Raw genomic sequence first — 26679 nt, 5'->3', positions numbered from 1 at the left:
TTTGACAAACTTGAATTTATTCAGTGACGCAGAAAAGCACAACAAAGAAAACAAGAACTAAACTATAATTTGACGCAGTATGTAAGTAGTGGGGGATTGCGGCAGACTGTGGCAGCGGGCCGCATTATCACAACAGTGGTTAAACCGGAAACTATCTGCGGCCTGCTCAGAATCCCGTCGCGGGTCAGATCCGGCCAGCGGGTCCTTTGTTGCCCGACCCTAGTCTAGGAGATGAAATCATGGCAAATCGAGTCAACCTTTAGTGTAATGTCGTATGAAATTTCTATTAACCAACAATGAAACTAAATAATGAATCTAATAATGAATGACAGTTCCAGCTCCCATTGGTACCCGCGACATATGGGTACAGTCCTACTCGGACCGTGACGTCTTGTTGCTGCGGACCCCACGCTTCTTCAACAATAATAATACTGTGATGCTGAAGTTGAGTTTTGCGGTATAGGCGCGCGTAAGTTATCGTTGTGAATGCGATCACTCGAGTACCGCGTCAGCGCACAGCGCGGCTACCGCCGCGTACCAGAGATGGTGGCAAGTTGCTCGTTGCGAATTCAGGGTTTGGCGCTACTAATAGCTTGTTAATATCCAACAGATTAGATACTGATTCTGATCGTAGTAGATATCGTTTCCGAGCATGATATTGCTCCGATATTGAGATGAGGCAGCGAAACGGGCGCCAGAAATTCCATGATCTCCGACTACTAACTTTTCAAGTAAGTGAAAATATTTTAATATTTGCATTGGTGGTCAAAGTAATCAGCATTTCTACTTAAGTAGAGGTCGAAATACACCCATAAAGTTCTATGCGATTACAAGTAATCGAAGACATGTCAAAGTTATACTTCTGATACAGTATAGTCTAAAAACAACCACGTGACGAAGTAGTATACAAGCATAGGTAAAACATATATACTTTGGTACTCTGAAAAAGTAAAAGTACTTCATTACCTACCACTATACCACCTATATGATTATATTTGTCTCCTTGATGTCTCGTGTGTTGATGGCATAGCCTATAGTTTACGTTTTGCTGCCGGCAAATTTAATCTTGCAATTCCTCCATGAAGTGATTGCAGATTATTTTATTTCTGTTACTCCATTGGCAGTGATTAAATGTTATGCATAATAGGTCGTCATCATCATCATCATTATATAAAATTTTTTATTAAATCAATACACCACAAGATTGCGATATAATGAAAATATAGAAGAGCGCTGAAACGACTTGGACTATAGTCCTTTAATCAGATACCCACCTTCTTGACCTACAGCATGTAAATAAGAGGCAGGCACACTGGATAAAAGAAAGGATAACATAAAAGTAAGCGAGAAATGAATGCTGCATGTGCCGGTAGCCTAGGTCGATATCTCAGGTCGTGGTCCGGTAATCTTGAGAGCTGACTAGTATTGATTCGGTAAAAATTGCTTGTATTTCGATTTAAATGCGGACATACTCGACGACTGTCGGATAGCCGACGAGATGCTGTTTCACAACTGCAAGTCCGCCATACTTGATAAAGCATTGTGTTTTTTGTATTCTGTACTGATTATATGGTAGTTGTTCTTTGAGGGCGCGTGTGTCTAATAGTTGTGCACTTTTGAAAAGAATTATAATAATAATAATCGTAATCAGTGGTTCTAATATATTTACCCCATCCAGACATAATGCAGAATGAGATGTACACAATATGTGATGAACGGATAAGAAGATGTAGAAACGACCCAGTACGGTCTGCCAATCTAACATCCTCCTCGGCTTAATACCCGATTTAATTGTAACGGAGTTTAATCTTGATCTTTCGCCTGTCTTTCAGAAATTCCATGAGACATCTTTCATCTGAGGCACAATGATTTATTGATATGTTATTCACAATAGTTTATTATGAAATTTGCAGGATTGGATTGTACCTCATTATAACAGTCATAGAAAAGTAACGAACATCATGAAGAACGGCAGGCTTCCTGTTTTCACCTATACGAAGATGGACAATGGACCGCCGCTGTCTCCAATCAGCTCACAATTTGCGTGGTAACTTGAAATTAACCATATATTCGCAGTGAACTTCTTAAGTGCAAACAAGTGCTGTATTTGCATCGGTATTCAAGGATTGCATTTGTTGTGCAAATTTTTGGTTAAATTGCTGCTGTGATACCAGAGGTGGTCAGTAACGAAGTACTTCTACTTTTTCGAAGTACTCAAGTAGTTTTCCTCTACTTCTGGTACTTACTCAAGTAGATCTGATTTTCACTACTTCTACTTCTACTTCATAATATTTTGTGATCTGCTTACTTACTTTTCGCTATTTTCAGTTTGTCAAGTAGAAGTAGTTTAATCATCCAATCAGGAAGATAGCAAGAGAGATTTCGGCTCTGTTTTTACGGATTATCAACATCTAATTTTCATAAAAGTTGAGTAAAGCCTAGACCAGAATTTTTGTCGCGCTGTGTGCGCAGTGGATATGGAGTAACCAGTATGATTTCAAGAAAGTATCGGTGAATATAATTTAGGTAGCGGGTTGGCGTGGTTCCGTTCAAACCGCATTGTCGCCCTTCGTCCATATGAAATATTTTGTCACAGTATATATTGCTCATCATAACGTTCGAAACTGATGTTCCGCAGGCTAGCATTTACTTATCATATCGTAATCTAGCAGTCCATGGCGTGTCCTAATCTGGAAAAGTGGACTCTGACTTTTTTTTAGTTGTGGAGCTGTTTTAGCATACCACCTTTGAAACTTTCTGTACTAAATACATGAAATACATTTTCCCCTTTTAGAAGTAACTATATTTCACTTTCAATTCCCAGTATCATGCATATACTTTTAGTTCCAATTAATATCAATTCTTTTGTCCGGATAACATACATGTTGAAGTATAAAAGCAAGTGTAGTAATGCCTTTAGTTTCGGGAAATAAAGCTACGCAATAAGGCATTTTTACGATCCACCATATTTTTTATTACCGTTTATAGTAATCGCGCAAGGTGTTTACACCGTATCCTATACAACTTCTCCTTATTGCTCTATGACTAAACTGCGGGCCTTATAATATGGGGGAGGGCGCGATACCATGATATTTTCTAAAACGTGCTGTTCGAGTATACAGAGGATTAGTATCGCATTTCCATATCAATATTAGCATTTTCATCCCATGATGCGGACGAATGCATATGCTGTCGAAAATTGGATACCTCCTGGTATGCACCAATATGAATCAAGCTCGGCACCTTTCGCATAGCTCAATTTGCACCTTATGACAATCCATGAGAACGAATTGCGATCGTTTTCACTACTACTTACTTGAGTAGATTTGAAGTCAGTCAATTCTACTTCTACTTCAAGTAGTTTTAGGTTGCTTATTGAAAAAGTACTTCTACTCGTACTTGAGTAGATTATTTCGTCGCTACTCCTACTTCTACTTGAGTAGGTTTCTTGACTACTTTGACCACCTCTGTGTGATACATGGTTATATAAATAGGATTTCACTTGAATGCATGATACTGCTAACGGTCTGGACTTGTAATGATTCACTACCATTCAAATTCCGTAGTGTAGAATATTTTTCATTTTTTGAAATTCACATTCTGTTTTATCAGAAAGTTATTTTGCCTAGGCTTTGATAGCGGTAATCATCTTAAATTGGCATTCAAAAATGATAACAATCAGTGGATTGTTTTCCATTGTGTGAATCGAGCAAGACTTTACAAAACCATATCTTGATCAATTATACTTTACAATCTGATCTTATAAACACTACAATATCTTCTTTACTTATATCTGTTCGTTTTGTCAATAGGCCCACTACAGAAGTACCAAATAAAGTATTCATTTCCAATTCAGATTTCCATGTGTAGCCTACTGTCTGTATCTACTTGTATTCATTATATTTGTGAGATTACTGAAATAAAATCTCTCTCTTTCTCTCTAAAATCTGTTACCAATGAGAGTCTGTTGGGAAGAAATTGATTGCTTCAATTTAGATCAAAATCTTGTTACTATATCAATATATGATGGTACTTTTCCGTAACTTGTATGACAGTACTAATCATCAACATGTTAGTTAAGTACAGTAATAATACAATGTGTCTGAAGAAATACAATTTCCAGGGAATAATTTGAATGGAAATCAGTAAATCGGGTGCAGTCACTTGCAAATATGAATTTATTGTGGCAAGAAGTTGTGTACATTTTGTGTTGCCAAAGTGAATTACGAAATCATTAGGACTTGGGTATCCTATGCCTCGACTCGCCACTTGGAATGATCCTATCATTATAAAACGGTTGTTAACGGCAAATTGTCTCATTGATGGACTCTCTCCATAGTCATTAAGAAAGTGGTATTGTAAAACAAACTTATTTGCTCAAACTCTTTCAAGTACTTTCGACGCTGGGAATGAAGTATGTTATCTCGAGTGCCCTTATCAAAGCAAGCACGGCTATGTTTCAACGAAGCAAAGATGCTACTTCTCGGTTCAAACGCTATCCGAATATACATTTGAATTTATCGTTTTGAATCTGATACTATTCCTATCCAATGAATATCTTATTCTCTATTGTGTATTTTGGAAAGCGTTCTGTACTAATGATATTCCAGATGCCTGGAATCTGTGACCCCATCTTCTAATACGCAAAGAATTAATCTTGGGTGCAATAGTGTTTAGTTAATAATATGAATTATCTGATTGTGTTCAGGGCTGGTCATGGTCACGTCTTGCCAGATTTGGTGCAAGAGCAAAGCGACCGTCTTTTAAAAAGGCTGGAAAGGCCCCGAACCGCCGACGGCAGAATATCACGCATCAGACACAGTTAGTCGATAGATTATCAGAACACCGTTTGGACAATGGCATTCAACCCAACAAAATATTTGTTCAGATCCAGTAAAGAATGGGCTCAATTCAAGGCCCGTCACCGCAGTCCCTACAAGAAAGAGGGCGTCATTTTCCACTCCGTTCAAGGGTCGGTACCTCACAACTCACAAGCAATTATACAATCATTTCTATATACTGACGCTCCGTTACATGTTACTACTATCTTCAGTTGATGGTCAAAAATATGAACCTACCCGTTACGAAGATGACAATAACGCTGATAGCGCATACAATATTGAAATGATGCAAGACGATAGAGGACCAATATCGAATGTGTTTCCAAAAAGGTGTAACAGTGGAAGGTACAGAGAAAATTCCACTTGATGCACCCATCTTTAAATGATGACGGTAAATGTAATGTTTTTCAGTCCAGCTAGCGAACGAAGCGACAGCCCAGATTTCATTGCAAACTTGTATAAAGAATATGAAATGAAGATCGCATCTGAAAGCACATACAGCCCATCATCTGATAATCATGGAAACGACACGCCTACACCACCTTTACCACCTACAAAGGTGAGACAATTTAACTTCGGATTTTGAAACAGAATAGTTACCAAATATGGTATTGCAGGATATAATATACATACCATACACGTGTATTCTGTGTTTGGTATATATATATATGTAAGTTTATATCCAATGCAGCATTCGAATACCATATATACACTACCTGGCAACTCAAATATTTCTCAGGTCATAATCCATTGATACATCATCCAGTCTTAATTAAAAGTATCCATTATTTCAGCAGGCTTGATATTTCTTGTGTGAGCTGCATTTGTGCCTCTGCCCGGGCTTTTGTTGGGCATAAATTTTGAACAAACAAAAGGCTGTCGCGACAAAACAAAGCTATTATTAAAATCCGACCGGGGCAGATGTCTTTTGTGCCCATTGACTATAATCTAATTGTATGGTTTAATTCATTTCTTGCTAATGTAAATAACTCTTTTCCTTTTCAAGAACTGAGAGCGTACTGTTGTGATATCCTGGGAGCTTAACTAACTAGCCCGATATTTTGATGCTTGGAATGTGGTTTACGTATTGAAATACGGTACTCGTATGTTTATTGCTTTCATTGACTATACTGTGTACAAATGGGATCTCTTTATGTTGTTAAGGGATCATGTAATATTGATTTTAGAAGTGCAGAAATCTAGTTGTGATTGTGACAACTGTTATACTGTAGCATGAAAATATTATAAACGTACTAGGGACAAACGAATCACACTCTGAAGCAAATATGATTCCTAGACATCCTGCTTATCTATTAAGCGTCATGCATGCTCATCATCATTTGAATGGGAATGTGCAAAAACAACTTTTCTAACATGATAATGGCAGAGGTGATCGAAGTTATCAGAATTGCTACTTAATTGCGAGTATGAGTAGAAAGTGAGAGGTCTGAAATTACTCAGTTGTTCCCAAAATCAGATTTGGCAGTTTTAGCAGTCAATCGAGGATATCTCCTTTCGAAATTGAAAGATTCACAATCGTGGCTAACTTTAAATGACTAATGACAATGTAAATAGGTAGACTTTTCGAAGATATATCAAGTTAGCATGATACTGGATGCATTTCGGTCAGTTGGAATGACAATCTCCACTGCGGCCACTTCCCCAATAACCTTAATAACTTCTTTACCCTGGTATCAAAACTTCATAAGTACGACACACGCGCGTCCACGTCGTCCTACTACCATATGGTGGACAGAAAAGATCATCGCTCCATCAAATATGCCGGACCTGATTTGTGGAACAGTATCTCGTCGGCTATCCGACAGTCATCGAGCATGTCCACATTCAAGTCGGAATGCAAACAATTTCTACCAAATAAATAATAGTTAATCCTCTAGTTTACCGGACCACGACCTGACATATCGACGTCGCCTTCCGACACATGCCACCTTTTTTGTCACCTGTCCTTTCATATTATCTTTTTTTACTTTTCATTCAGTGTGCATGCCTCCTCTTTTTACATCGCCTAGGCCAGGTGGGTGTCTGATTTCGAAGATTACTCCAAGTCGTTTCGACACCTTCCTATCTTTCATTGTATCGCAGTCTCGTGGTGTATTGAAATGATGAAAAGTGTAGCAATAAATTGATTTGTAAAAGAGATGCGAACCTATCCAAGCGCGACTCCGTACTTCATAAAATCCAATCAGTTATTAAAAAACAGTGTAAAAATGTGAGCAGATTTGCTTCAAAATTCGTTAGGTAGAAGTGGGATTTAGTCTAAAGACATATACCGTAGTAGGCAAAACCTACTTGAACACTCCGAAAAAGTAACTGACTAATATCACATTATATGCTACGGCAGCAGATCTTGTAGCAAAAGTATGATATGTCCTTCTACGGGCACGGTTCGATATCACCATATCATTACAGCTTCTGCGAAAACCGAACCCGAGACCTCGAATTGGCAGTAAAAACACAACTCATAAAAGCACGTCGTCGCAAACTTCTCCACCTGCAACGGAAAAAATAGTCCAAGTGCATTGCGTGGTGAAATTGCCCAGCGACCAAAACGACGTATCCTCCGAAGACAACGTTACGTTACCGCGGCATACCGCGGATCGTGCGAAATCAAGGAAACCGGAAACCTGGCTTGATTTGTCGGAAGTTGTACAACTGTCAGACGATGATGACCCCAACGGTGACCCCGATGGGTTACGTGAACCGAGGCCGTTTCTTGCGTCTGATACAAGCTGCAGTGTGAAGCTTACAGATATTCCAAGTGAAGTCGAAGACGTCCACGAATCGGAAAAGAAGCCAAAATCGAAGCCTGCAAGGCCGAGCAGTTCAAAGTAAGTCAATTTTGGCTTCCGTATTCTCTGTATTCCAGTGGTTCTTTTCTTAACCACGTTTCGCTGGAGGTCAAGACACACACCTTACTGATACAGCAGAAGTTTCACTGATTAGCAGTAAATGCTCATTACATTCTTTTTGTTTTATGTGGAAATCATATTTTAATGGTTTTGTACTTAAAACGCTGTTACTGACTTGCATTTCATTTTCTGCGCCAGTATTCTACAGTAATGTAGTGTGTACTATGGTAGATTTTGGTGCCGAAGTCTTGCAGACAAGAGTAAGGATTCACCAGGTTAAGAAAAGGGTTGTAACCAATGTTCCCTCTAAGCCTCGCACATGCGCAAATGCGCAGTGCTGACACGGTCTCTGCGCACAGAAAATCTTAGTGGCGCACAAAAAATCCGATGTGATGACCTTTTTTTAGTCGTTACGCGCTGTTGTCCAAGGATCTGCGCAGTAAGTTGGTGAGTGTGCGCAGACTCGTCAAAAATTAGAGGGAACATTGGTTGTAACCAAGTCACAAGGTTCTGAGTCACAAGTCAATCTCACTTTTATAGTTTTGACTCGAGTCAAGTCAAGGCATTTTCAATTCACCACTGAGTCAAGTCCGAGTCGTTGAGTAGAGGGTCGAGTCGCAGTGTCGTGACTCGAGTCCGAGTCCAAGTCATTGTGTTCACTGTTCAGTTTTGAGTTCAATCCGGTTCAACCCTCATTTTTCAACTCTGCTAGAGTGATATAGAATGGCTCGCATTCATAATATCGTAATTTTCTTCAGTCAACAGTTCCTGGGCCTATTTTTCAAGTATCAGGACTAATAGACGAAATACCAATCATGTGGTGACTTTACTAATCTTCGAAGTAACAATGAAATGTCTGTCTTGGCCGTCCTAGTCTCGAGTCCTTTCCACATATCCGACCACTATTAAGAAGAGTCAAAGTAGTCAGGGTTGCTAGAGAGAGATATGATATTCTTCCGTCGAATAGAAGTACAAGTAATGCTGTAAATTACTAGATTTAAAAGTAGAAGTAACGATATCTGAGATGTGTCAAAACTATTTCAAAAATGGAAAAGTACTTGAGTGAGAATTTTTGAAAAGTAGACTTGGTAGAGGGTTTGCGAATCGGTGACAGACTACATCGCAAGATGCATCTTCTCGCCTAAGGCATTATGACTAATGACGGGTACAATCTTTGACTGTATATTCAGCAGTAGCTGTGGTTGCTATTTCGGCTGCTCTTATGACAATTTCACAGATGAAAATGATGCAAACCTATCTTAATACGAATTTCTACTTTTCCAAATCCAAAGTTTAAAAAGCGACTCACTTCTTATATAATTTGTAATAATATCGTTTTGAGGTCCTTCAAGAGAGTGCACAACAAAAGCAAGACGAAGAAACGAAGGCCACACTCGTCTGTCGAAGAATCCAAAGGCATGGTATTTTTCTGTCGTTGTGTCCTTCAAGATGGTCCACAGTCGCACTGCTCTCAAACTTTATAGCAAAGTTGTAGCTAAGTCACAAGTCAATTTGAATTTTATAGGGTTGACTCGAGTCATTTTTAATTCACCACCGAGTAAAGTCAGGGAGCAACGAGTCGAGTCCGAGTCATAATGTTAAGACACAAGTCCAAGTTCAATTCAATTCAATTTATTGCTAAAAAATTTATCATTTCAAAACACCACAAGCCTGCGATACAATGAAAGATAGGAAGGTGTCGAAATGACTTGGAGTAGTCTATGAAATCAGACACCCTCCTGGCCTAGGCGATGTAAAAAAGGAGGCATGCACATTGCACACTGAATGAAAAGTAAGAAGATAATATAAAAGGACGGGTGAGAAAAAAGGTGGCGTGTGTCGGAAGGCAAGATCAATAGTGTTTACTGTTCATTATCGAGTTCAAGTCCGTTTCAACTGACTTCTGTGAAACTCTTGGGTGATATCGAAGGCCTCGGACTCATAATATACTTATTTTCCCACTCACACTTTTATAGTTTTGAGTCGCTACGGTTTTCAAAGAATACCTCTTTACTGAATCAATAACCTGTTTAAAAGTAATTGTAATTGTAATTAATTACATGTTTAAAAGTAATTGTAATTTGATATTTTTAGCATTGAGTAATTGTAATGTCATTGAAACATGCAAGGAAGTAATTGTAATCGTAATTGATCCAACTCTGGTCCGAGTCATGGTATTATGACTCGAGTCCGAGTCCAAGTCATTGTGATGACTGCTCAGTTTTTAGTTAAAGTCTCGTTAAACCCACTTTTTATAACTCTGCTTGGTGATATCGAATGGTTCGAATTTATAATGTACTAATTTTCCTCACTTTTAGTAGTTTCTGGTCGCATTTTCAAGTACCAGTACCAATAGACGAAATCCCAATAGTGTGGTTACTTCACTATTCTTCGAAATTACAATGAAATGTCGGTCTTGGCTGTCTGAGTCACGAGTCATTTCCGTATTTTGAGAAAATGACTCGATTCAAGTCGAGTCATCAGAAAATTGTGACTCGAGTCGAGTCATGTCTCGAGTCATTACAACCCTGAAATAGATAAACAACAGTTTCTGGGCCTACTTTTTAATTATCGGTCCTAAGTACGAGACTTGAATAAGTCATATAGAATTTGTTGAGTCAATAAACAATTTGATGCGAGTCAAATCCTTTTTTATTTTTAAGAAAATGACTCGATTCCCTTGACCATCGTGAAATCATAGAAGTTACAAAATAAAGATCATGCACAGATATTCTGTACCCGCATTAACATATACTGTATTAAATTTTTTCACCAATAAAATTACTTTGTTGTAGATTAGTAGCCGTGTTATAGGCCAAGTTTCTGAGCACAGTTGGAAACCCAGCATTTTCCCGTAAGCAGTAGCTGTGTGATTACCGCCCGGTATAAATTTAAATGATGGATAAGTCGTTCCGTGGAATGTATTCTAGGATAATACATCATAAATTTGAGATGTGGGTTGGAGTGCTCAGCTAATAAATCCCACGCATTCTAATTATGGTGGGCTAAATGTAAGATTTATTTTTCCTGATTGATAAATTTCCGCCACCGTGGTTGAGCTGATCAGCAGTAGAATTGCACATTTAAAGTGAATAAACAAGTCTTCAACCAATTGAAATACGATGGTCGAGGGCTCGAGGCGGCCACAGTTTATTCTCTCCATGTATTTCAAGTGTATTATATTATTTCAGAAAGCAGAAAACCTGCGATTTCGCGAACGAGAAATTGCGACAAACTGCGCGAGGAGATTGAAACGCAAATGTCAAAGTTGGATTTCGACAATACTGTACCGCGAAGGTCGTACTCCAAAAATATACCATTGCCGAAACCGCCGCCTAGGCATTTGTCGGCAGAGACTGCTAACAATATCTCATCACCGAAACCCGCACCAAAGGCTTTATCGGCAGAGACAAGACCCCGATCATGCAGGCTTTCGACTGTTTCAGAAAAATATCCTACGTTCACCGACACCAGCAGCTTCTTCACCATGAAAGGGGCTATTCCGTTAAAGAAGGTTCCAATTCAGATATTAACGGACCCGTTTTCAAGCACGTTTAAAGTATATCATGGCCATGATTATTCGGTGGGAAAATGAGACCCATGGTCCGAAACCGATGTAAATTGTGTCATCAAATCCACGCACAGTAGGACTCCTAGTAAGCAACCAAAACAGTTTAGCTTGCTTTGAGCTGTGACATTTTTCAATTCTGGGCATATAATTACTAACTTATGGAATAGTCACTGTATTTGAGACCCCTTTTCATATAAACCCTACTTTGGGATTAACTAACCTAATTTAAGTGAAGTCGTAATTGCAGGAAGGTGTCTGAAGCTCTCGTACATTATGGAGTCAAATCCCGTCTCTACTGTATACCTACACCCTGTATCTTGAAGCTCTTGTGAGAATGTACTACTGTATACATTCTACTATGTTGTATAGGCACAACTTACATATAAACCTGAACCAGTGGCGTTGATTTGAAGATGCGATTTAATAATGCATGGCAGCCTGTCAATTTTTGCCAGATCATTCCCACGAAAGTCTTTGTGCTTGCCTCAACCATTTACCTATTATTTCGTTTGCTGCTACTGGTAGCTATACTTTTCATTAACCTATTCGAACTTTACCTATCCCAACACACTATTAGTTCGTTGTGCGAAAAACTTTACCTATTCTGATTTGTCATGTACCTATTCTGATTTGTCATGTATGATTTCAAGATTTCAGTTTGCAATAAAAGAGTGAATTTTAAACTATCTCACTCTCATGATAAGCAGAAAACAATGCAGGCGTACGTGAAAAGGTACCACAGATATATTATTACACACAAAATGACAAAAGTAAATGTGACTGATTAATCGTTTTAGCACTGATTTTGCAACAGTGTTCGCATACGCTCAGCTGCTGCAACTGGGTAATTCCAGCGATGCGAACATAGAAAGATCAGGATAGAAAATTAAAATACTGGTTGTCTGTGTTAGGTACCATTTTACAACAGCGGAATGTCACACATCAACCGGAACGGCAGTGTCCGTTATAAAACTCAATAGTTTGCATCAAAATTTTGACGCAGCTGCCGTTTCTCTTCTTCCACAAACATCTTGTCCCGATTCGATTGACCCGTGCTTCGTTTCTTAGCCCCCTTCGCCCTGTAGTGTTGACCGTCGCGTTTACGCTTAACTCCGTTGAAAGCGACCTAAAATCAGGGAACAAGCTTACTAATTTAGTGCCATGTCGATATAGAAATCAATGTATGTATCCTATTTGCGACAAACCAGACAAGCCTATGCAATATTGTTCCAACGCGATGACAAGCCCCAGCACGCCGCACGGCATCCCACACACAAAGCATACATAAATATTCTACAGTTAAGTAGTACGCAGCAAGATTGATGACAGGGACCATATTCTATCGCCGTCATTCCTGTGGTTTCATAGCCATACAAAAGGAATTACATCCTACGGAAGAGTGACATCCCACGGCATTTCATAGCAAGGTCACAAAAACCTTTCGTTTTAATAGCGACAAAACATCAAAGTAACTAAAATACTCGATTCTTAAGCTGAAAATACGTCTTTGCTATTTGAAGCCCTTATATTATACATTGCGCAGGACCTGAATTGAACGATTCAACAGAGCTACCTTGTAGTTGACGGAAGATTAATTCTAAGCGATCTTCCACATTATATATGCAGGCTTACGCTGACTGCTTGTTTTCGCTAATATATAATGAGCGCGTACCTTCTGTGCTTCGAGATCGGTGAACAACAAGCCTTCCTCGCCTCCGATTTCCTCGGGCCTCACTCTTTTCACATTTCCCGAGGCGTCCATCGTTTGATACATTTTGGACCAATGCATGGCCGTGTCGACATATTCCATCGGTCTTCCTTCGAGCTCGCCTGGACCGTTGAGAAGTCAGAATGAGGCATTTTTTAGCAATAAAAATGTTTTATTGGAAGTATAAAGGTTCATTTGGACGATCTACCACTCGGTCATAATATAATATTTCTTCATTATTCCTACGTCATTGCAAAAGGTAGGTTATTCGAAATACATAGACTGGTTGGTCAGCACTAAGTTAATATGAATTAACAGGCCGAGGTGGTCAATGTAGTCATTGTTGGTGGTCAGGTACAAGAAGTGGGTGGAGTGAAAAAAGAAAAATTTGAATTTCAAAAAGCGTCATTGAGATTTGGTCACAAATCTCGAACGAATTACTTCTATCATAATTTCAGGTTCCTGCACCCTCTAGTGGCCGTGCAATTTCACCGAATGTGCCGAAAATAGCTAATTTTGCCATATCTTGATAATGCTAGAAAGCTGGTTTTGGGCTTAAAAGCTGCGGAAGCAACATGTTTCTATCTCACTTCCACAGAACTTTGTCTTGAAATGTACAGAAAAAAAGTTACAAGCAAATTATTGATTTTTAGACCGCCATTAAAATATATAGGTTTCTAGCATAAATCATGATAGAAGTAATTCATTCGAGATTTGGGATCAAATATCAAAGGCACTTTTTGAAATTCAAATTTTCCTGTTTTCACTCCTCCCTACTACTTATAGTGGCAGTAGAACGTGTTCAGTTACAGGGGTTATTTTACCCGGTTGCTATGACAATTTCTGTCATAAAGCTGACGCACACATAATTCAATACTACTTCCTACTCTAAAAAATCCCACTTTTATATAAAGTGAGTATTAGATGTGGCCTCAAAAACAGTTACGCAGAACTGAAAGTGGCCTAGAAGCATGACGTAAGCTAAACCTAGCTGTAAACAGGTGACCGACCAGCTCTGCAATGTAATTGTAGCGAATGTCATTTTTTAATGTAGAATTACTTTCTAAATTCAAATTCATGCTACAGTGACATAGGCGCCGACTTACGCGGTTACGAGGTGGCGCAGCCACCTCGTGACCATATTTACGAGGTGGCGGCCACCTCGTACAAAATGCCCAAACGTCCAAGTGATTTGTGACCAATAATTAATAATCAGGCGAATCGACGCGACCACGTTAGAGACGTCGTCGAGTTCGATACGCGCGTGTGCCAGGCGCGAAGCCAGGGGGCTTTCGGGGACAGAGATCTTTTGAAACGCGAAACCACGTCATTTTGAAACGAGCATTCTAACTCTACTATTCAGTTGCAATTCAATAATTGTATTATCATTGTTCCGCGGGGCCGATTTACAAGAAGCATGTTGTCAATTAGTGAGAAGATTCTGTGATGATCTCCCGCTGAGATGGTCGCGAAATTAGGTCATTCATTGCCGTGGCGATCGTCACTAGCCCGATTTATCGCGTCTCAAACAAGCCTGCATCTGGAATAGGCCCAGTTTACTCTATACCATCGCTTGCCTGCGCAATCGCATCTGTATTGGCGGCGTCGGCCTGGCGTACACGATATCATCGCTGGCATATACATGAGCATGAGCAATGAGCATCTGCGATAGGCCTGGTGCGAAAGATACAATTGCTGGCTTACCTATCGCGTCTCGGGACTAGCATACTTTGGCTTCTATCTCTCGCTGGTTTGGAGACAATGCGGTCGAGTTTACGCTAATTGGTGATTGCTTTATGTTTCATTGATTGAAGAGCGACATCGCAAAACTGAATAACATCGAATCGCTGCAAAGAGACTTTAACGTGCGTAATTGATTTCCGCTAATACTTGAACGTAACGATCAGAAGAAGTGTAACATGGCTTGAGTTCTAAAAGACTACACAGGTCTGAACCACCTGAAATCAGTGCCGTCAAGTTCGGACATTTTGATTTGCCAAAACTGTCATGGAGGCTGCGTAATACGCGCGCGTATTTAATTGTTCACCAAAGATCAAGGACTCTCTAATTGACAGCACTTCCGGACTCTTTGGCAAGCTTATCATACGCGTAAAATCGTCAACATGAACACCATCCTAGATCTCCTCTCCCGACCATTCGCCCAAATAGATGATCTGCTTTTCTATAATCTAAATGATGTGCGCACACATTCGTTTACAAAACCATTCTTGAGCTAGCTAGCTTCGTGTGATAGTCTTCGTAATCGGAGCGCGAAATTGGAGGGTGTTTTGGTGTGTGCCTCCAAATTGGAATTCATTTCTGTCCATATTCGTTTCTCTTAAGAATGCTTTGCCAGTGAGATTAATCGGGAAATGCAGCAATACAGCTTAAACACCGATATAATGAGAAAACAATTGACGCGACGAAAGCTACTCAATACGGTGTCAAACTCAAAACCCATTCGTAGCGATACAGATTAGAATACAGGCTTTCTCGTTTGCAACCATCCATATGTCTTGTTTTCTACTTGATACATTCGCACTCCGAAATTGTCGCAAGAAGTCATTTTTCAGTGTTCCTTTCGTTATTATCGTGCTGTAGGCAATGCCATGCCATCGTCAAATATTGACGCATAACGAGATTCTGGGTGGCACAAATTCTCATTTTATTCGATTCGTTTGAACAGGGAACCTTCTATATTCTGATCAACTTGATTGCTGGATGTACTCGTATCGAGAACAACAATATCGAATATTAAACTATTGGGCATTTGGTAGCCGGTGAATTTCGATTGATAAGATCGCGGCATGCGCACGGAAGTGGAATTAGTTCTAGCCCAGGGGCAGCCAACCAGCGGCCGTAGAAGGAAATTTGTGCAGCCGTCAACACGTAAATCAATTAGTATGTGTCGACATGCAAATTGAATTTACGAATTGACCGATGTACTCCCAAAATGCTTCGCGAACGTAAATCGGAAATGTACCAATGCCGCCAAAATCGCCGTTTTAATCTGCAAACAATTGCCGCGATGCGAGCTAATCAGCACGAAGCCAGAAATCGCAAGAGACAACTATATTGATTGGCTGCGCGATTTCGCGTTTGTAATCATCATTATTGTCTGCTTAAAACCTCATGTTCGAGAGTTGTCATGGTGTTAATTGCGAACTTGCCAGGCCAGTGCGTAGCGTATTTAGTTACTCACACCACAGCGCATTGCGCGTGAATAACATTGATACAACTCCAAATTCTCAGTGACGTAAATTCTAATTCGGTGCATTCCGTCGGACAGACTAGTAGCGCAGTTATATTTTCGTACGTTCGTACTCGTACCGTTTTAATATTTCATTTAATAACTCGACTGCATGGTTTGATATCAATGATCACAGGGCCGGTATTAAAACGCCACACGAATAGTTTAACGCTGCACGTAAACCAGCGGCATGTAGTAAAGTGCGTTTTAGTGCGACGATGACGTCATCGATATGGAACAATTATGACGTCACAAGACTTCGCCACCTCGTAAAAAAATAAAAGTCGGCGCCTATGTACAGTGATATATGTCATACACGCCATAAATTAAAGTTGCTCATACCTTCCGATTTGTTCGGAGCCGAAGCTCCTGGAGCTTGCTGCGCGAGCGTTCTCTCCTTTTTTCCGGCTTTCGTTTTGACCGACTTTTCTACGGTAGGCAGCCGCTCTTCCCAAGGCTTAAATTCTTTTTCAGGCTGGAAAGAAAACAAAACGTCAAGCTGCAAATGTAATAGTTGTGTTGTATTACAAAGATGTGGCAGACTGCCAGGTAAAATTCATTCCAGACAAGTCAGTAGCCTAGCTAACCACAACTATACATCCGGAGATAGCAATCAGTGTCCAACCAGGGGGATGTTTGGGGGGCATGACACCACCGTTGAAATTTGATGCCTCATATATAGATAGACAGGCAAACGCCCATGACACAGGGTCTATGTTATCGGCTTCTAGTCCCTTTTTAATTGCAACATGGTCCCATGGTGTACTACTCTGTTCTGGAAAATCAGATTCACGAGTCATGAGCAGAGGTGGTCAAAGTAGTCAAGAAAGCTACTCAAGTAGAAGTAGAGACAAAAATGTAGAAGTACTTCGTTACTGGCCCCTCTGGTCACGAGTCGATTGATTTTGTGTCGTGTAGTCATGCAGTATCTAAGGTGTTATTGCCCGGCAGCAATGAACCATGACAGTTTGATGGATTGAGGAGGCAGTATTTAGGATTTAGCAGTACAAAGAAGATTTTAATCGTGTTTCCGTGTGGAATGCTAATGTGCAATCGAATTATTAGAGCAAAAAGCGTCAGCTGAATCAGGAAATCAAGTGCAGAGAGTTTTGCCTTCTCGTTACTCATTTCAATGCCTACGCCTTGGTCATGGTACAACGTAACATCTAACATGCATAACGATTAATGCAGTACGATTTTCAACACCAGAGAATACAAATGTAATGTCTGTTGGATTCCTACTTTGAAAATGACATAGCACAAAGTTCATTTGGAGATGGTTTCGTCCGAAAGATTGTATCTATTACTTGCTACTCACCACTAACGGAGCTTTTTTAGTCAACTTATCCCAATCCACGTCAATTTCACACTCGTCCGTGACAAATTCCAGCTTTTTGGCGCCAGACAACACGTCGATGGGCGGCGGTAAAATCTTATTCCCACTTTTCTCGACGTTATCAACTTTCGCGAGACCAGACTTGTCGACGTTACTCTTGTCATCGTCAGAAGAATCGGAATCGTCCGAATCGTCGTTTGCGGCGAAAAATGATAACGGGTCTGACATCATCAGTTCGTTTAATAAAATGTATAAGTGAAAAAAAGTAATCTAGCTCAAGGTTTCACTTCTCGTGACCCTGGCTTCGATATACTCGATTCTACGCTCGAGCTTCGTCAGTTTCTCGTTGAGAGTCGCGAGCCTCGACCGGCACGACAGGTCGAAACCGTTCAGAAAGTCAGAAATCTTCTTGATGCTGGTGGTGATCACCTCGACGTATTCCCGGTTGGCCCAGTCCTGTTGGATTTCGCGTTGCACGACACTGCCCGTTCCACGGCGATCCATCACACGTCAGAATATCGACGATACATATAATTTACACGATAGCTCTAAGTAACCCTGAAAGACGAAAAGAGAAAGGACACTCATGATTTTCATCCGCAATCCGAGAGCGAAAAATTGCAATTACAGCATACCGAACGACATTTTGCACACGACCAGGCAGTGATGTTCAACATTACCTAAAAATTTGACCAACCGCAACAATGATTAAGACAAAGTCCTGGCCTGTGTTTTACGAATAAAAGCACACGCAATGGGGCGGTTCAAAATAACTTTCCCTATTTCACCGGCTAGTTATATTATTGCACCGTTTTACATGTATCGTTTTTCAGTGAAAGTGCTAATCACAATGTGGCTGTGATTGTTTCAGCTTTCGACAGAATTGACGTCAAATTCATTTCAAATACATTCCAATACTTCTTGATTTCATGCAATCACATACATCAAGACATGTAAATAAGCGTCACTTCTCGTTCTCAAGATACAGAGAAACAAAATGTTCAAAACATTCCAGTTGAAATTGTGCCAAATTTTGTGTGCAGCGTAATTTTACGCAACTCAACATTTTTACAACTAGCCAGTGAAATTCGGAAAAGGAATGATATTAGTGAACAATTCTAATATGAAAAAAAAACGTAAACGTCGCAGCACCAAAAATTCAGTACAAAAACTACAAAACCAATCATTCTTCCAACTCGACAGTCTTGGATTGTATGTACTCCAAAGCCTTCTGCTTGACCCGCAACACCAGTTTCTCGCTTCCGAACCTGCTCTCGAATTCCAAATACTTTTTGAAGAAGCTCTTCATGTTTTTCGTCGAAAAATTCATGGTCGTAACCCGTTCGAACACGTCCCTGGCCTCCGCGGTAAGATCGTTTTTCGTCAGCATGTCGATATAAATCGACCAGATGTCGGTACGTCTCGGGTAGCTGGCGAGCGCGTTCTCAAAGAGCACGCGGCCGTGCTCGGCGTCGCCGTACTTGTACTCGAGCTGCGCGAATTTCGATATCGCTTCCAAATGCGCGCTCTTCTCCAAGCTCTGCAGGCTGCGTTTGAAAATTTCGTCCGCCTTTTCGCGCATGCCGCGTCGCATCAAATGCGACACGTACAGCATCCACACCGTTTTGTTCTGTTTGAATTTCTTCACCATTTTCTCGCACAGGTCTTCGGCCGCCGAGAATTTGTCGCTCTTTTCGTACGCCGACACCATGTGCAGGTTGACCTTCAGCGGGTCGTTACGCTGGCAGGCACGTCTGATTGTGTCCGAAATCGAGTCATCGTCGCCGAATCGGTTCTCCAAATTCAATAAAGCGGCCCATACATTCCACCTTTCCTTTTCCTCTCTAAAGTCGATCGTCTTGAGGGCGCGTTCAGCGACAGCCCGCGCACGTTCGATGTCGTTCGCAAACAAGTGGAACGTCATGTAGCTAACCCATACGAAAGAGTTTTGCGGGCTGGAAACGGCCAGCTTGTCCCACTCCTCGACCGTCTGCGGAGTGCTGTCTTGTAGCAGCCTGTCTTCTTTAAACCGTATCTCCTCCTCCCGTTGTTTTTCCTCCAGTTTCTTGTCTCGTTTCGTCTTCTTCGGAGGAGGAGCAACAACCTCTTCCTCCTCTTCTTCTTCATCCTCCTCCGAGGAGCTTTCGGATTCAATTTCAGTCACAGTCTTCTCCGGCTCCCAAGAAAACCCAGGGTCGTCATCGTTTTTGACAGAACTAATTACAATTTTACACAAAGCAGGCACCGCCGCGGGCGAAATATCTTCGTCCAAACCAGAATCAGCATCTTCCATCTTAGCGACCTTTCCCTCTTTCAATTTCTCGGCACTTTCGCTGATTCTACGCTTCCTATTTTTCCTGCCTTCGATCCTGTCCACGAGCTGCACGGCTCGGTCGACTTTTTTACCAGTACGCATCTTCAGACCGAGGCTTCTCGGGACCATATCCGGAGCGCCAGTATCGCCCTCCAGAAGTGAAACCGCGACTTTGCCTTCCATTTCAGTGACCCCGACGACTGCGCAAGTGACCAGGCGTCCTTTACAGAACACTCCTTGAACGGCAGCGATATTGCTGAAAAAGTACTTGGAAATTTTATGAAGGGGGGCGCGGGCAACAACGGTACGCGAAAGGTTGACGAATAATCCAGCTTTCGACAGACTCGAAACGAAACCGCGTACTATCATTCCCACCGATATTTCCTTACTGTTATCAAAAACCGGATCCACGACTTCAAGTTTCGCATCTTCCGGCATCAAATGCGACCTTCTCATCGACAGGATCAAGTCTGTTTTGCCTGTACACTCGAGGACGCAACATCGTGCGATCTTTCCTACTCGCAAATCTTCAAAAACTTCCTCTGAAAAATCGTCCGAACAATTTGTGACATGCAATGTGCCTGCCATACCGTACGGCAGCTTCACAATCGCTTTATCGCCAAACTTTTTTTGGATAATCCCGTTTGTTACACAGCCTACTTTGATTTTGCATACGTCCGCCCGCGTGTTGCGGTCGATCATAGCGCCCTTGCCTGCGAACGCGATTCTCGGTTTGAGTTTATGGACAACACACTGCAGCGCATACGGCTTGCTTAAATTTTTCGTACATTTCATCACGGTCAGCGGGTATTCGGCATACAGCAACGACGGAACTTGTCCTGTAACTCTCGGCGACGCTTCTACGTGCATGGTTTCCGTTTCAGGGTCGTATTTTTTGAAAAAAACAGTCGCTTCGTCCCCGATTTTCAAGCCTAAATTCAGAGGGACTTCTCGTTTGCTCAATTCGGCGAAGAAGCTCTTAGCGCCTCTGTTTGTGATCGCAAGAAAGCTACGAGTCTTCACGTCGCGAATTCCTATCACCTTACTAGCGACGTTGGCATACAATTTGTGATCGGCCGTAGAAAAGTGACCTTTCAGCGGCCCCGGCAGTTCGCTGTAGTGAAGTCGTCCAGTAATAGGTTGCCCCAAGACTTGACCTTCACTTTGAGTCTCGTTGATTCGAATCAAGAAATGAGTGGGTCTCACTGACTTAATCACGCCAGCAACCTCGTCTCCGATTTTGAGACCGCCATATTGAGCTATACTCGATTTCAAGCGCTCAAACACTTCTTTCTTCACCACCGGCGTTACCTTTGTGATCTTACGTTTCAGATTCTTTCGCGTCGTGTCGACAAAAACAGTACCGCACTCCGTACTAGAAATAGCCCCAGTCACAATATCGCCCTCTTTCAAAGCGTTTGAAGGTTTACGCAAGTACGACTGCCCCGGAAAACCCCTCGCCATGCAGACCGCGGCGGTACGCGCCTTTTCGGAACTCGATATCAAGGTCGCCACGTCCTCGTTGACAGACATCACTTTCCATGACGATACGTCTCTCTTTTTAGCGCTGCATGACGATGTCTCGGATGACAGAAAAACCTCTTTTCGAGCAAAGTCGACCCGCAGCAAGGCAGCTTTTACCGTCTCTGATTTCTCGCTATCACCGTCCGTTTCTTCAACGACGTGACAAGTAAAATCAGCAGGAAACTCTTCGCAAGTGCACACACGTTTTCCTTTTGCACCAGAAACGGTCACCGAAAACACATCGCCGACGCCAAGTCCGCGACACCACTTTGGGTTGGACACTTTCAAAATGCCGGCAAACTCATTAGAGTACGCGTCAATGTCGAAGCCCGCATCCATACTTTTGCAATCAGATTCTTTGAGAGACACAAGGAACCGCTTCTTGTCTTTATCGAGTTCCACGACTTTAGCCACAACCGTCTGTCCGTCCTCGAAATTTCCCTCGACCGAAAACGTGAATCGGTCAGCGATTTTCGATTTCGGGCACAGCCCACTCAGTCCGCCCGGCAACTGTACGAACACCCCGTAATCCTCCTGACGACTGACAAAACCAGCCGTCAGTAATCCTTCCTTCAAGTCGTCAAACGCTAAATTTTTACCGCCCGCATCGACACAGCGTTGCACAAAAGAATTCTTCTTGGTGAAGACATTCTCTCTTTGGTTAACGAGCAAGCAGTTGTCCATCACATCACCTACTTTGATGCAGCTGTGCCAGCCTTTCGCGAGAGACGGAAAGTCAGACAAATGCATGAGAGGTACAAATCCCTTTCTGTCTCCAGTTAGCGAAACTACTGACAATCCGGCGTCAGATTTTTCGATTACCTTCAGACTGACGACAGATTGAGCTTCAATTTTTTTCTCACCCGGTTTCAATATTAAAGACAAACGCGCTTTTTCTTCATCCACGCGACAAAACACAACACGACATTTCACGACCTGTCCGACAAAAAAGGTTTTTCGAGGGTCGTCGATAAACTCCGCGGCTAACTCAGATTTCGGCACATACCCATGAACATTGTTGTAGAAGTTGACAAAAATTCCGCTGTCTCTCACCGAACTGACAAAACCATGAAGTATCATATCTCTCTCCAACTGTTCATACTCGGTGACGATCGGCAGTTTCGAATTCACAAGAGTTTTCTTTCTCGTAAACTTCACCCGTTCACGTTCCTTATTAATCTCAAGCACGCGACAAGTTATCACATCGCCGGTAGAGAATAACCTATCAGGATGCGAGAGAATAACGTCGGCTAGATGGATTTTGCTGACAAATCCTCGAATCGGCGAATACCTTTCCTTGCCGACCTTCACGACAAGGCCTTCGTCTAAAACCTCACGGATAGTACAATCCAAAAGCGTGCCAGGAGTTATATTATCGTAGCTATAATACTCGTTATCAACTACGCTCTTTTTCAACGTGACTCCGAGTACACCATCGACAGTTATGTTCTGCATGATCCTGGCTTTGAAGTTTTTTTGCTCTCCCAAGGCTTGCGCGAAATCAGAAAACTTCTGGTCGGACAAATGCCTCGAATGGCCCAAAGCTTTTATTCCAAAATCGGTCTCGAAAACAGCCCCAAAGCCGCGAATAGTTCCGGCCAGTTTAAGATCGCACTTCGTGCCTGCCGGCAAATCTGGCAGCCGTTCGTTCAAAAACTGCCGTCTGGCGTTAGCATCCATCACGAGAGAATTAGCGCAAAGTGACACATGCTTTGTCAGCGGGTTGACGTACATCACGCAGCATTTGAAGCTTTTCATCTCTTCCATGCACGCATCCATTACAGACTTCTTTTTCTTCTTTCTCTTTTTACCTAACGGCACGTCATCCTCAGCATCCTTGGACACTGAAGTTTCAATAACATTCTCGTTATAATCCAAATTTGTAATCGACGAATTGTACCCGAATATCTTCCCCAGCATACCGACTTTGTCTTTGGAGGACGGTTTAAAAAGTCCAAAGTTTCCGGGCTGCAGAGCGTCTAACGACACATTTTGCATCGGACTGATAACTGAATTTGTAACTTTTTCAAGGTTTGCGCTCACAATAATGATTTTACCGCCTCCGCGGACATTAGTAACCAATAACCTCAAAACCGACCCTATAACCATCTCTTTCCTATCGCACTCTTTGTAAGGTAAGAATGCTTTTACGTCCTGAACGCCGACATTGATCGTGTACCCGTGATCTTCTTTAGATTTGACAGCGCCGGTGATAATCTTATTAACAAAGAGATCGACTGCAGACAGGTACTTGTTAACGACGTCAGGGTACAGGGTGAGTTGAATAGATCGAGCCGTGCCTTGTTTCAAAACAGAACAGACGACTAAATCTCCAATCTCGAACATGTCTTTCAACGACGGCAGTTCGTCCGCGTCACTTTCATCGCTCAAATGCGCTCTGATCTGCGAAGTGTATTCTTCAGAAATTTGATTGGCTTGCACCTGCCCGGTGGTGCAGTGCGGCAGGCTTACCATCAACTGCAGCCCGCGGATTTCCTGCACGCATCCGAGAAGAGTCGTGCCTTCGCGGGCCGCCGACCGATGGAAAAATTCCACTCTCAGAGATTTCTCATTCTCCAGCAGCTCTCTGACGTCGCTTTGATCAAATTCTTTCAGAGTTTCGTCTTCGTAGTCCTCACGTTTCTTCTTTAGCCACGGCTTTTTCTTAGCGTCTCGACTCGTCTGATCGTTTCGTTCGATGAAAAGTCGGTCTGACGAATCTTCTACGTTTTTTTTCTTCTTCTTCGGGCCTGAGGACGGGCCGACTTCCGGCTTGCCTCTCGGAAAAAGCGTCTCCATTGCTACTTTAAATTAAGGCTACAACCTGTAAAGAAATTTCATTGCAATCGTAAATTTGGTTAGAATCTGAAGTGCCGAAAAATATAATGCAAAACAGTTGATGATAATCGCCGAACATCAATGTAGAGAACATACCACGACATAGTGTGTTACACCACGAGACGAACAAATATCGTGGCATAATCCTATGCTACTGGAGAGAATTGAAAACTTTATACGAGTAGGATTGAGACCAGACGCGTAGCCAGCCGAAAAATAAGGGGGGTTTCGGTATCTTTAAATTTACAAATATAGCATACAACTAAATATTGGTGCCAGAATGGTCATTTCAAAAGGACGGGGTTTCGCGTTTCAAAAGAGGGGGGGGGTCCGACCCCGAAACCCCATCCCTGGCTACGTACACGGTTAAGACTGAAGAAATTAGACACATTTATATCATACGCAGAAGCAACGCAACGATGGACTCTCACAGTTTTCAGAAATGCACGAACCTAATCCTCAGAAATAAATTATTCTTTAGGCTAAATTCTGTCATTGCACACCAGTGCAATATGCAGAACTGCTCGATCACAAAACGACACTTTTTTTTGTTTCCATACACATAACAATTCGACGATTCGAATCCCAATAGATTACTGGGATCCGATATTTTTGAGTACCGTAACCGAGTTACAGGCTAAGATTCCCTATGATTTCGGTCACAAAAATTGTGGCAGAGTTGAAACCTCGATGTGAGGTAGCATATGCTTTAAAACACGTAGAACAAGGCAAATCACATTCACGGTAACACAGGTCACATAATGGATGGTACTCAAATGTACTCGAAATCGACACACTCCGTTAATAGATTTTGCCGAGACGTAATTACGGTATAGCTAAAACTTCACAGATTTCCTGATCAAATTTGACAATAACTATCATCTTCGAGTTGAAGACGCAACAAAACAGTGGTTTTCAATCTTCAACAGTCCTTAGTCGAAGGAACACATCTGGTAGTGTCAGGTTACTTGCTATTGTGCGGCCTTGACAGAGGATTCGCGATAACGGAATGTCTTGATGACACTAACGTCACTAGCCAACAACTGATGGATTTTCGATAACATCACCATTTTTCATTGGAGAGATATCCACACTGCACCAACGTACGCACTCCGTTGAGGAAAGATATCGATATCAACCTATTTGCTCGAGTTGCTTCAGGAGAGTTTCCCTATCCTTCAAAGCCTTCATCGCCGCGTCCTTCTCTTTCTTCATCAGATTTCTCTTCTTCAGGCGAGCCGAAGAAATCTTCTGATACTGCTCCATTACTTCAGCGTTGGCCACCTCGATTTTTTCCCTAACGACTTGTTTCTCTTGATCAAGCTTCACCAGATTGAGGAGCTGCGACACGACCTCGCGGTTACGCGAATTAACCGCACGCAGCTCCTGCTGGCACCGTTTCAATTCGGACAACACTTCGTCGTCTTCCTTGTCGCTTTCGGCGCCTTCAAGTATGCCTTGCTCGATAAGTTCGGCACGGATTCGACTTTCCAACTTGGTAGTATGTGGAGCGCTTGCAGCTTTGCTGATTTTAGCAGCCGTACCTTCTGCTTCAGAGGGTTGGTTATTCGTCTTATCGTCACCCGCGCTAGTCTCAGGAGGTGCTATAATATTTTCTTGAACAAAAGCCGATATCAGACGCTGTGTTAACGAACCGTAAGGGCAAGGTTCCGCTTCTTCCAAACTATCCATTGCCTTTTTCAGTATTTTATCGGCCGACGATTTCTCCGGCGTATTCTCCGACAACCTCTGCCCTTCTTTCTCTTCGTGAGCCAATTCCTCTTCCGACCAAACAAGCGAAAACCGCTTACCCAGGGCTGGAACGTCAAAGTATTCTTCCGAAATCGGTTTCTCCATTTTTTCCAGCAAATTAATAGTCTCTTGCGGAACCGGTCCGCAGTAAGTCTCCATCATTTGCCAGAATTTACTCGGAACTTCAGTTGACCTTTGAACTACGGGGGTTTCTTCAATTGCCTCTGTTTCAACATTACGAGACGAGCCCTTTACCTTTGGTCGTGCGCCGCTCGGTGACACTGTTGAGGAATTTAAATGTGATGCAGCATTTCTCATAATTTGTGGACTGTGATGGCCGCTTTCTGTCATCCTGATTTTTTTTGACGGTCTTTCGTCTTGGTTTTTCGATCGTTTATGGTCCGCATCTTTTCCTTTTGATTTCTTCTCCTTTTTAACGACATCTTGAGGATCAGACAGCAGTTCAATCTCCTTCGTCATTTGCCGCATACGCTGAGAAGCGGATGCTAGAAGTTGTTCCAACTCCATTTGCAGCGAATCCAATTCGTCGATGCTAATTCCGTCATCTTTACTTCTGTTTATGATACTCGTGTATTTCGGGCAACACTTGGTGTGATCAATCGACGAGACATCAGGAAATTGAAGATTACAGTCTTTTAAGTCTGTCATTATGGA

The 26679-nt window shown here is 42.0% G+C and overlaps 5 protein-coding genes across 5 annotated transcripts; 1 reads left to right on the top strand and 4 right to left on the bottom strand.

Moving 5' to 3' along the window:
- Positions 1 to 562: 562 nt before the first annotated feature.
- On the top strand, positions 563 to 11844 carry LOC145445990 (uncharacterized). Its single transcript, XM_080324172.1, has 9 exons — positions 563 to 731; positions 1914 to 2047; positions 4709 to 4821; positions 4889 to 4972; positions 5054 to 5186; positions 5253 to 5400; positions 7272 to 7690; positions 9054 to 9127; positions 10903 to 11844. Exons 1-9 carry the CDS (start codon positions 675 to 677, stop codon positions 11304 to 11306), a joined length of 1566 nt encoding a protein of 521 aa, XP_080180298.1. The 5' UTR covers positions 563 to 674; the 3' UTR covers positions 11307 to 11844.
- A 164-nt stretch (positions 11845 to 12008) lies between these two features.
- LOC145446009 (uncharacterized) lies at positions 12009 to 17807 on the bottom strand. Its single transcript, XM_080324194.1, has 4 exons — positions 17559 to 17807; positions 16583 to 16715; positions 12955 to 13112; positions 12009 to 12408 (listed from the first exon to the last, which is right to left on the bottom strand). Exons 1-4 carry the CDS (start codon positions 17805 to 17807, stop codon positions 12256 to 12258), a joined length of 693 nt encoding a protein of 230 aa, XP_080180320.1. The 3' UTR covers positions 12009 to 12255.
- Positions 17808 to 17846: 39 nt separating this feature from the next.
- On the bottom strand, positions 17847 to 18560 carry LOC145446011 (protein BRICK1-like). The gene has a single exon (XM_080324197.1). It carries the CDS (start codon positions 18078 to 18080, stop codon positions 17847 to 17849), a length of 234 nt encoding a protein of 77 aa, XP_080180323.1. The 5' UTR covers positions 18081 to 18560.
- Positions 18561 to 18570: 10 nt separating this feature from the next.
- LOC145445969 (protein RRP5 homolog) lies at positions 18571 to 24213 on the bottom strand. Its single transcript, XM_080324135.1, has one exon. The coding sequence runs from the start codon at positions 24211 to 24213 to the stop codon at positions 18760 to 18762; it is 5454 nt and encodes a 1817-aa protein (XP_080180261.1). The 3' UTR covers positions 18571 to 18759.
- Positions 24214 to 24238: 25 nt separating this feature from the next.
- On the bottom strand, positions 24239 to 26673 carry LOC145445995 (transcriptional adapter 3-like). Its single transcript, XM_080324178.1, has one exon. It carries the CDS (start codon positions 26671 to 26673, stop codon positions 25387 to 25389), a length of 1287 nt encoding a protein of 428 aa, XP_080180304.1. The 3' UTR covers positions 24239 to 25386.
- Positions 26674 to 26679: the final 6 nt, after the last annotated feature.

This window comes from Botryllus schlosseri, chromosome 9 (genome assembly GCF_051294905.1).
Source record: "Botryllus schlosseri isolate E-star chromosome 9, Bs_hap1, whole genome shotgun sequence".
Classification (NCBI taxonomy): domain Eukaryota; kingdom Metazoa; phylum Chordata; class Ascidiacea; order Stolidobranchia; family Styelidae; genus Botryllus; species Botryllus schlosseri.
The sequence above is the reverse complement of the archived record's forward strand: the minus strand, read 5'-3'. Positions and strand labels throughout refer to the sequence as shown.